General features: G+C 46.0%; 1 protein-coding gene across 1 annotated transcript in view; it reads right to left on the reverse strand.

Moving 5' to 3' along the window:
* Nucleotides 1-10,208, reverse strand: part of CENATAC (centrosomal AT-AC splicing factor) — a 119,789-nt gene extending 109,581 nt beyond the window's left edge. Inside the window, exon 1 of the mRNA XM_078682214.1 lies at nt 9,961-10,208. Coding sequence (XP_078538340.1) covers nt 9,961-10,077 — 117 coding nt within the window. The 5' untranslated portion in view covers nt 10,078-10,208. The remainder of the gene's footprint in view (nt 1-9,960) is intronic.
* Nucleotides 10,209-12,298: the final 2,090 nt, after the last annotated feature.

The following is a 12,298-nucleotide window of genomic DNA, read 5'->3' on the forward strand; positions in this document are numbered from 1 at the left end:
CCATTGGGAGCAGAGTCAAGACTGATTTGCATATGGCTGGGTCGAAACTAGGTGGCATGGTGAGCAAATGAATGATGGATTAAACACAGATCTGGGACTGAGGGTGAGTGGTTGAAAAGTTTCAGCACTGCATGCATCATCTTGTTGCGTTAGCTATGTTTGCCCTAAGTGGTCATCGATATGCCCAGACGTGGGTCCCTTGCTCGCTGTGCCACTGGATTCGAGCTAGCCTGGCTAATGAGGGGTGATACCCCGGAACCGGTCCTAGAATGCTTGTTTCTGGTCAAGGGAGGACCTGGCCTGGAAGATCGAGCTGGACTGTTCCCATAGGTAGCAGGGTCAAGACTGATTTGCATAAGGCTGGGTCCAAACTGGGGTGGCATCGTTAGCAAAAGAACGATGAATTAAACCCAGATCTGTGAGTGGTTGAAAAGTTTAAGCACTACGTCCATCATCTTGTACACACGCCAACATCTCCCGTTCAATTAAGGAGAATTTTTCTTCTGGAGTAGTTAAGTATCTGGAGGCAAAAGAAATGATGCACACCCCCACCATCGCTAGAGACTTGGGATAACACTGCCCCTAGCCCTTTGCCACTGGCATCAGTTGCAAGGATAGTTTTGGCTCTAGGGTTCAATCCTTTTAAGGGTCTGGCTTCAAAAATGTCACGTTTTATTTCCTCAAACTGTTTCGGGCACGTGCCACTCCACTCAAATTCTTGGTGAGATCGAAGGAGCCGTCTCAAGTATGTTTTCTCTGCAAACCCCTCCACAAATGTTGCGTACAACTCAGCTAACCCCAACAATGACTGCATCTCTTCTTTACTTGATGGAGCTGGAGCATATCTAATAGACTCCAAGATTTCTTTCTTGTGAGCAATTCCACTGCCACACACCTCATGAACTAGATATGTCACTGATTGTCTTACAAACTTACATTTGTTCAATTCAACAGTCAACCCGTAAGCTTTCCAACTTCTCCAAAAACCTCATATAATTTATGATTGTGTTCGTCTTTGCTCTTACTAATAATCAGTTTTTCATCCTGGAAGTATGCTACCCCAGGGAGACCTTTAAGGAATTTGTGCATAGGTCTTTGGAAGACTGCTGCAAATTGCATGCGAACAAATCTGAAACACCACACAGGCTTTATGAACGCTATAAAAGCACTACTGTCTAGATGCAGGGTCACTTGGTGGTAAGCTGAAGCTAAATCGACCGTGGAAAACCACTTGACCCCCTTCATCATAGCCAATAGTTTATTTATCTTGGGCAGCGGAAACTTATCTACTAGGATGTTTTTGTTGAGGTCTCTACGGTCAATGCAAAACCTCAATTTACCATTCCCCTTCCTGGCTACAGCAAGTGGTGCCATCCGCTCTGCCCACTCAAAAACTTTAATTATGTCTTTATGTTCTAGGCTCTCTGGTTCCTTCGTCAGTTCATCTATGTTAGAAGGGGCAATCCCAGAGGACCAGGATATGCTCTCCCGATCACTCCGTGACCCACCTCTCCCGGAAATACAGCCGAGTCCTACCGTGAGGTCCTCGCTGGGGAGGACTCCGGGTCTAAGATCATACACACTGAGCTCACACCACACTTATGAACGGACACCACACCGTGGGTTTCAGTAAGCAAGTTCTTTATCACACAGTAGAATTTGAGGCAAAATGAACACTTATTTACAAGCGATCGAGGGATCGTAAAGTCTCGGTTGGAAGGAATAGGGTAGCGGGACAGTCTCGATATTAGGCCAGTACGAAGCGTACCCTGCACACAGCTCTCAATCCTCGAGCCGGGGGACACGGGAGATGGAGGTCGTACTGGCTGCTTTACTCACTTCTTCTCGAGTCAGATCGTGTTGGTAGCGTCGATGGTCCAGCCGGACCAGAGTACTCTTCGAGCCGCAACGAGGTCAGCAGGGCTCGATCCGGAGTGAACAGAGTGTCTGTCAGTTCTTGAGGAGCCGCGACGACGTCAGCAGGGCTCAGGGTGTTCAGCGAAATGTCCTTAGAGTTTCAAGGATGAGCCGCTCCGAGGTCAGCAGGGCTCCGAGGTTCCAGTTCCTTCTTCACGAGGATGAGCCGCGACAGCGTCAGCAGGGCTCAGGGTGTTTCAATGAATGTCCTTAGAGTTTCAAGGATGAGCTGCGACGAGGTCAGCAGGGCTCCGAGGTTCCAGTTCCTTTTTCACGAGGATGAGCCGCCACAGCGTCAGCAGGGCTCGCTAAGTTCCAACGTCCAGTCTTCTCCCCAAGGGTTGAGCCGCGATCAGATCAGCAGGGCTCTCTTGTCCAGGATACAACTGCCTGCTAGTTCTTGGGCGGGCCTTGATATAGCACAGTGGCCCTTTGATGTCCGGACCCTCGCAGGCGGAGATCTCATGCCTCGGGGCCGGTCGCCGGAGTGTCTGTCGGCTGGCCCTTTGATCCTTTGGAAGATGCGTCCGGGGATTCGAAGAAGTCCAGCAGGGTCTGGAGCCAGCTTTCGGGGATGCCAGAGGTGCGATCGAAACCAGTCCCCAAGGGAAGGCCAGAGGTGTGAGAGAAACCAGTCTCCGAGGGGAGGCCGGAGGTGCAATCGAAACGCTTTGGTCCTATCTCACTCAGGGATCCCTCTACCCCCCAGCCGGGCATGGCGCGTCAAAAGCCTAGGTTTCGCTGGGCCCGGGGTCAGGCCAAGGCTATGGAGTCAGGGACCTCGGGAAGGGTAATGGCGGCCGGTGGCCCTGTGGGGTGATGCAGGTTCTGGGCGCCCGGTACCGGGAGGAGCATGCGGGGATGGTCGTCTGTTGGTAGGGTCGTGTAGGGAGCGGGCGGACAGGGGACGGGACGACCAGGGGTTGCGGGGTGCAGGGCTGAGCTAACGGGGTGCTGAGGAACGGGGGGAACCACGCCACGAGGCCAGGTCCAACAATCTATAATGCTGAAAGGAATAGTCCTTACTTTGTGGGACACAGGTTATGTATTTGAATAATAATTTTATGAACACATTTTTCAAATTGTCTATTTTCCTGAAAATACCTCTGGAAATTCTTTCCTGAGCTTATCCACAAAAACGTGTTCATTGGACTCCAACACTAGCACTTGGTTCATACTATTAGGATTTAGAGTAATGTTCAAAACCTTTTGATCTACCCATCCTAATACTGAGGGGCCTACCTCTGACACGTACAACTTACCCGCCATCACTACCTTTAAACTCAAATGGTGAAACACAATAACCACACATGGGTAGTTTCTCACCTGTGAACGTAACTGGGTGGATATCAGACCCTATTAACTGCATTTTTATCACTTTTTCAAATTCACTCTTCCATACGCTATTGTTAAGAATGGTATATTGCGAACCAGAGTCTGCAGTGATATTTAACTCCACACTGCCTATATTTATGTCACACACTGGTTTATTCCTGGCCAATCCACACAAATTCAGGATAGGACATTCAACGCACAACACACCCTCTTCTTCTTTCTGGCCCACCTCTGACTGTTCTGATTTAGAATCAATCAATTTAACACATTGCACACCTTTATTCTGCTTCCTGCACACCTTAGCATATTGACCAAACACTCCACAAAATAAGCACTATGCCCTCAAGGCAGGGCAATTCCAATCTCTGGCTGGGTGATCTTTGCTTCCACACCTATAACAAGCCATATTTTTGATCTTATATCCACTCTTGGATTTCTGTTTATACTCTGGCCCCCCCTTTGGATTTAATACTGTGCTCCTTAGAAAGTTTGTAAACCATGGGAATTCTCTTTAGACTCAGTAGTAGCTGAGGTGTGAGCAACCTTTGCACATCTTTTGGATAACTTACTCTTTTTAACCAAGGCTAGTAGGTCTTTGACTGAGGAGTCCCCACTCACCCAAAGTCTCTCCTGCAAGTTCGAGTCGTTGATATACACGAGGACCTGATCACAAACCAAATCATGCAAAATATAAAAATATACAAGTTATAGCTAATCTTTTTAATTCCGACACATAGTACTCAAAGGGTTCAGATTTACCTTGCTTTCTTTGAATGAAATTAAATCTGTCAGTGGCTACACATACTGTAGCCTGATAATGATCTAGATCTTCCAGAGCAGTCACAAAAACATCCTGTTCACCTTCTGTTCTAGCCTTCTTTTCGAAGATAAATACGTAACCCTTCTGGATCTAAATTATGTAACAGAATTTCTTCTTCCTTGGAGGAGAAAATTTCTCAGAACCCTCTTCTTCAATGGCCGACATATAGTTCATAGAGTAATCTTTCCATTCTGGCCATTTCATTTGTGATTCCCCAGGCCCTGGTAAAAACGGTAAGGGGGTGTAAGTGAAAAGATTTGAGCACACGTTATAAGCAATTTCTACTACCAACTAAAATAGTAAACTAAAAAAATTATGGAAGTTCTAACAGTGAACCATGTGGTAACCAACGTAAGATGCCAAAAATTTACCGATGTCTGTTCCTTAATGACACGAAGGTAGTAACAAATGTCACAGTTAAACTAGATGGTGTGCGTATCACCATTATTTCCTCCTTATTCCAAAAAAAAAACAAAAACAACAGTTGTAACTTCCTTGAGACAAAATAAATATATATAATGCAAAAAAATAATAATAAAGCAGGTGTGCATATCACCGCTTGCTAATTTACGTACAAAATTCCCAATACGACATGTAAAACTAAATTAGCGAAGATGCGCTTGAGGTGTGCGCATCACCGTAAAATCTTAATCCAAGTGAGGATTTCTTGACTCCAAAGAACCAGGATTAGCCGACTACTCCTTCCAATATGGCCACCGGCATCACTACGTAAAGTGCAGTGTTGACACGCCTAGCACAGCCGCTTCTCGCTCTAGTGTTCAATGCAAACACTGCGTTGTGTAGCGTGTGCAAGGATACAATGCGCACGAGAGAAAGCTGCTTGACGACACGAGCCAGGACTCCTCATCACATGCTCTGTCAGCTTCCAAGAGCGCTCGAGCACAAACCCAAAATGAATGGACAGTACCTGAACCGTTCCCACCGCTCTCCTCACATAGGTAACTCTGCACTGCTCCGTAGTACTAGGCAGCAGCGCCAGTAACAGTTCACAGTACTGTGCACTAGTCAAGCAGTGTGGCCTCAGCTGAAAGGGGGTTCTAGACCATGTACGTGTTGTTCCTTAATCCTGATTTTTGCCAAAGTGTAGAGTTATGACCAGCGCACGAGTCGGGGGTACACAGGGGTGGACAGCGTTCACCCACTTTTTTCACAGGGTGGACGCCGTCTCCCCTGCCAAGAAGTTGGGCCCCACTGAAAAATAGACGGAATTCGTCCAGGTGTAATTTGCAAACACCAGGACACATTCAGCAGCGACTGCACGCTGTTGTCTGCTTTCGATCCGCAACAACGTGCAGTCAGGAACAGTCAGAGGTCTCTTAGCTCAGACTCCCGCTGGGCCCATAACATAGGCTGAACCTGAGGGGTCATCAGGCCTCCTTTTGTTCTAGTGTCCTGGCAGTCAGCAGTCAGGAGCCTCACACCTAGATGGCAATGAAGCGGAGGGGAAATAAAGGCTCACACCTTGGTGGCATTTCACACATACTTAAGAGGCAGATTTTCACTTTGTTTAGTCCCTGTTTAGGAGCTATGCGTGCACTGCAAGAATGTCAGATGCGTTGGTCGTTCCCTGTATTTACACAAAATAAATGTAATTTATATAGTGCTTAGTAACCCTGAGGAAGCATGGAAATACTTTATTTTTCTTGTAAAGCACTATGGGTACAGGACGTTTACGCCGACAAAAGGCAACATTGTTTTATGTGTAGCTTTCAAAAGTGTGAATCATCTGCCTAAATCAGGAGGGTTTCCCGGTGTACTCGAAATGTGCACCAATGTACTCACATGTGAGGTCTTAAGATCTGATGTCACTTCTTATGATGCCACTTCCTGTGATGTCATGCGCCGTGATGTCACGTGTCGCGATGTCATACACCATGATGTCACGTGTCGTGAAGCCACTTGCATTCTGATTAACTAGATTAGTCCTCCCACTTCTTTTTTTAGGACTGGTGCCCTGGTTATGACACAAGTATGATTTGTAATTCTAAGTTTATTCCGTAAACTGGAGAGCGGTACAAGAGTCGTTCAACACCAGCCCCGATCTCAAGTGTTCCCATTCTCTCCACACGCTCAGTAACAACCTGCACGTAGACAATGTCCAGAACATGACACCCTGTCCTTACAGCAGAAGCAGCACGACCTTCTGTACAGTCACATAATAAGATACAATCACCCTAGCCCACCCGTGCAGAAGAGTCACAGCGCCACCACATGTACACCCACTGTCCTGTACAGGAAAGACACCAATATCAAAGCATAAACAGCCCTGTTTAATACTGAAGCACCACGGCCACAAATATCATCAAACGTTCAGCCACCATGGCTACTTACACACAAACACAGCCACCACAGTGTTAAGTAATTCCTCTGGGAGCCAGCCAATGCAAGTATATTCTTTATTCAAGTAGTGAAGTGGGAAAGACCAATACATCCAGCCACCAGCAGGAACAGCTTGTCACAACTGTAATAGAATCCCCCCATGAGACCTATAACATATCAACATTTCAGAGAGCATGGATAGGAACTTAGTACACGTCCCCATGTCAACTACGTATAAACACAAAACATCTTCCTCCTATATACAAAAATAAAACTACTTCCTAAACTTGAAGAAAATGTGAGGAAAAATTAGCATAACTTGAAATACAACATTCAGAAAAATGAACATACAAAAATCAGCAAAACTTGAATACAGCATTAGAATATATTCATATAAGAAAATATGTAACAATGCATCTTCCTTCTAAATACAAAAATAAAACTTCTTCCTAAAGTTGAGGAAAAACAAAGTGAGGAAGATATGCATACAACATAAGCATCACCTGAAAATAATAACCTAAGGAAGAACTCAAATGACATAGTCCTGTAAATACTCAGGACGCCAGATTTCTCTTCCAGATCTACTATTGATCTGGACGGTTGTCTACAGTTTCCCCCAACATCAGGGAGTTCAATCTCTGACAAAACTTCAACCTCATTCTCATCCAAATCTCTACCAACATTCACTCCCTTACTCTGATTACCATCCTCATTCCACTCTAATCAAACCAGAAATTAATTATTTTGTCTACTTCTTTATAAATCTTCCCCTCCTGCACGACACAAAGCGGTTCATATGCCACACCTTGCCATCACAAAGCGGTTCATATGCCACACCTTGCCATCACTCAACCTTGTAGAATTAGTTAGAATTTCCTTCACCAATAAGGGGTTTGGTGTATCAGCTTTCTTCTTTCCTTACCTTAAAAAGGTAATTTCACTCTCACCCAATCTCTTCCTTAAAGTGACACTCCTTTGAAACTTTTCTCATGTCCTGATACTCCATATACTTCCCTATGCGCTTTCACAGTGTAGTCCTTGACCACAGCCGGAGACCATTTCTCTAGCCTGGATCTTACCAACCAACCTTGATTATCGCTCATAAAAGGAACTCTACCCCTCATAATGGTAAAAGGGCTACAATCTGTAACCGTAGCGGTTGTGCGGTACATCAACACCATACTCCTGACCCCTACTCTCCAGTCCAGTTTCTTGCTCCTAGCCAACTGCAAAGAATCTTTTATCACTCTATTAAATCTCTTGACTTCGTCATTACCAGCGGGATGATAAAGACAAGTAAATGTGTGTGCAATACCATTCCTTAACATGAAATCCTTCATGACTTCACTTCTAAACTGCACCCCATTATCAGTGATAACTCTTTTAGGAAGTCCTTCCCTCTGGAAAATTCCATCTAAAAATGTTACAACAGACTCTGAATTAGCACTGCGTACAAACTCTACCTCGGGCCACTTAGAAAAATAATCAACTGCAACTAAAACAAACCAACTGCTCCCATCCTTTTCATTTATGGGACCCATAATGTCCACTCCCAAGGTATCCCAAACCATATCGGGACACGGTACAGGATGGAGACTATGTTTAAGTATCACCTGAGACTTGTCTGCCCCCTCACACAGTTCACACTCTCTGGCTACTCTTTCCACATCCAAAGCCACGCCAATTTTCCTATTGGAATTGTTCATCCTACACTCTTTCGCAAAATGCCCAAAAATGCTGCACTCTCTACATTTTTGATTGCGAGCCGGGCACTTTCTACTGTAGGCCAGGTGTTCCTTACTACCACATCTATAGCACCTCCTGTCCTGTTGTTTAGGAGAGTGTGTCACATAGCTTTTCTCACTTTCTTCTTGATGATCCACATCTTGTTTCTTCTCAGGTTTGACTTGAACAACTTCCTTACACTCTTCCTTAAAATTAATTTCTGCAGCCTTAGCACATTTATAAGTTATTTCAGCATTCTTAACAACAGCAATGACTTCACTAAGTGGCGCCTCTCCATAAACCCATAACTTTTCTTGAGTATGTTCATTGTTAACATGCATGATGATTTGATCCCTTATAAATTCATCATGCAGAGCACCGAACCTGCAAGTTAAAGCCAACCGTTTTAAAACAGAAACATATTCCTCAATAGATTCTAACTTATTCTGCTTTCTTTTAAAGAAATTGTGTCTGTCTATGGCTATACAGACAGAAGTAGAATAATACTTATCCAGATCCTCCAATGCATTTAAAAATACATCGGATTCACGAGCTGTGCGAGTTTTCTTTTTCATAGCATTATACACAATAATTCCCTGAGGACCCAAGCAATGTAAAAGAATCTTTTTTTTCCTAAATTGTGATAGTTCCTCATCCTCTAGCGTATCGATATAATTCAAAAAATACTGTTTCCACTCATTCCAATTAATGGGTGGCTCACCTGTACATGTTAAGAAAGGTTGTGGAGGAGTCAAAGAAAAAGTATGACAAGAACACATGTTTTACTATATAAACACTCCTCTACCCCCAGAGCAAAAAATACAGTATGTAATTACACAGCAGTACGAACTCAATTCCTTCCAGACTAGTATGCTGTCATGTATGGGTTGTCCTTCCATTCACCAGAAATATTCAGAAGAACTTGTGGTACCACTCCTTATACGTAGAAAACGATGTATAAGAAGGGGTCACGGGCTCTCTTGTAATTGTAGCAATGCAATGAAGGACGGTCCAATTCCAAAAACACCTATAGTCATTTAGGAAACTGATGAGTGCTTGAAGTTGAGGTAATAAATTGTGCCAGATAGTAAAGAAAATCAGGTTCAAGGAATACCAGTACACGCAGACGTCGGGAGGATCCTGGATCAGCTGACGAAACTACAAAGCACTCGAAGGTACACACGTTGAAGAAAACGTTGCCAACAGATTCCTTCTGTGTAATTTAGAGCACGTACACTGCAAACCGTGAGGCGATCTGCGCAATCGTCAGTGATGCGCATAAGTATTCACTCAAATATTCACCAGCCGAAACACAGGTGAAAGTAAAGTAACTTCGAAATGCGAGTGGGTCCCCCACTCACCAGAGCCTTCTGCAAATCAACGAAGCTGAAGGTACGCAGGAAAGCTTAAGCTTGAAAAGGAATACAACACGCAGACGAGATGAACAACAAAATCACTGCATGAGTATAAAAGTCGCCAACATTGTTAAGTAATTCCTCCGGGATATATTCTTTATTCAAGTAGTGAAGTGGGCAGGACCAACACATTCAGCCACCAGCGGGGACCGCTTGTCACAACCGTTAGAGAATCACCACCCAAGCCCCGCCCCGACCAATAATGACAATTCAACATTCCTGAGAGCGCGGATAGGAATTTACCACGCGCCCCCATACCAACTAAGCCTAAACACAACACAGAGCATTCGGAGGCAAATGTATAGCGACGAAAGACCTGTACAGCAGAAGAATCATGTACAATAGGTGCACAAGACACCACACACACCTGTACACGACCGGCACGTTCAAAGTCCAGCATATACGTACCTTGAGCAGAAAGCCACCAAGCGCCTCTTTCAACTTCTGTTGGTGCTTCTTGCTGTAGGAGTGTCCCTTGCCAGTGAAGGAGGTCTGTCGGCAAACCGAGCAGTAGTGTACCCCCATGACTGAGCCTAGATGGCAGGTTGTGCGGCGGCCTTCATCTCAAACTCCTCATTCCCTGGCGCAGACAGGGCCGCCATCTTCTGAACATGAAATATGTCAGAACTTTCCTCCGGGGTCACAGGTCATACCAATAGTACAGTCACCGGTGACTGTAGCTACACAACTAGAACGTTTTGTCGTTTTTTGTTTTACAAGGTTGCTATTTTAAAATGGGACTAATAACCCAGTATTTCGTTTAAAATGAGCCAGTTCATCCCGTTCGAAGATGGCCGCTACCCTCATTACCAATCGCAAGCGATCATTCCGTTCACCCGCCCCTTAAGGAGACGCCCATTACTTAGTGTCACGACTCGTCCACGAAAGCCCATGTTAGAATCAGAACAGTTCATACTGCCTTTGATTGGATCTAACAAATCCGACCAAAAATAACGTGACGCTAATAATACAACATATAACTTGTAGTATTAATGAGTATGCCCAGTTTTATGTTTTTACCACCAAAAACAATATTATCATTTTGCGTGTTGTGTGTCATACATGCCAACATTTCAGAAGAGAAAGGTGGGAGGTTTAAAAAAAAAATCGGGAAAATGTATTTCTCATATTGACTTATATTGAGGCCTGAATCGGTTATATATTAATTTTCAGGATCAGATAAAAATGTAAATACACTTTTTTTCCCCTTATCTTTCAGGAGCAGAAAGTAGGCACTTTGGCAGGCAGAGAGAGCATGACAAAAATGTTGTGCCCTGCCCTGCAGGAGCATGTTCCTGGCAGTGCATACTGACTCCGAGGCACACAAAACTAGTCCCTGCTTGTAGTGTCGCGCACTCGTTGTTGCACGTCACGCCGTGACGTGACGTGCGGGCGGCCATATTGGCGGCAGCGCGCGCATCCAGGTTCAGAGGTGCGAAAGCCGGTGCCAACGCAGGATCGGCTCGGCGCTCCTTAGGGATAATAAGCACAAATAAATAGCGTACAACATCACATTGTGGCAGCGTCTTTATTGGGCAACACAGCATCATTACAATGGCGACGAGGACGGGATGCTGAACCCCTGCACCCTGAAAAAAAAAAACGAATGCAACAGGCAACACACCGAGGGAGACAGCAGTACACCGGTGTACCAACGCCCAAAGCAGGACGCAGGACAGCGAGGTTAGGCAGCCGAGTGAAGCACGCAGTCCACGAGGGGCATACAAGCCACCACACAAGGTACCACACCCTGAGGAGCGCGGCAGAGCCCAAATCCCCCGCGGGGAAGACTACCACGCAAGGAGGAAAGGAGGAAAGAACCAGGCGGAGCCAGGAGGGAGCGCGCCAAATCCACGAGACTAACCTAAAGAAGGGAAAGCGCGCTGGCTACCATAAGAGAGGGCGAGGGGGCAGAGACAGATAGTCCCCAGACACAAGCCGGAAGCAGGAGACAGACAGCACTCCAGGCAGTCCCAGAAATCAAGGGAACACACCACCCACGGTCAAAAGCGAAAAGATGAGCGCGCAAGCGGGATACGCAACGGCGCCAGTTCAATTCCTATCCAAACCAGGGGAACCGCTCATGAAGTGGGAAGATTGGAGGAAGTATATAGACAACTTCATAGAAGTCCTGGAAGACGAAAATGAAGGGAAATTCAACCCCAAGAGAAAAAAACGCATACTGCTACTCAATCTAGGCCCGGAGGTGTCGTGACCTGATAGGGTGGGCGACCGACAGTAGGGCGTCAGGACCCTGTGGGTCCTGAGGGAGAGTGACCAGGTCGTCACCGGACACCAGATCCGGTGAGGGGACAGGAAGAGAACGGACTATGACCAGGACAGGGACGAGGACGGACGTGCTGACGAGCAGCTGTACAACATGATAATAAAGGAAATACCCGACTAACCTGTGTCCTGTATTTGGTGTGCCGCCCAGCGAATAGCCACAACACGACACTGGCGACGAAGGAAAGTGACGAACACGCGTGGATCGTCGAGCAACACTTCGATGGCTGGAGATACACCGAGAGCCCACCCTGGAAGTGTAAGCAGCACAAGAAAGACTGCCCATTGAGCAGCGACGCGGGAGCCCACCGCGACTGACACCGATGAAGACCAGCGCGGATGCGGTAAGAGCTGAGAAATAAGGGCATGAATTGAAAGGGCTGGCGCGAGCCATCGCGAGAACATCGAGAGTCTCGGCGGCCATATTAGAATAAGGCGAGCTGAGCCAATGAGCACAAAG

Source organism: Lissotriton helveticus, chromosome 3_1, assembly GCF_964261635.1.
Source record: "Lissotriton helveticus chromosome 3_1, aLisHel1.1, whole genome shotgun sequence".
In the NCBI taxonomy this organism is placed as follows: Eukaryota; Metazoa; Chordata; class Amphibia; order Caudata; family Salamandridae; genus Lissotriton; species Lissotriton helveticus.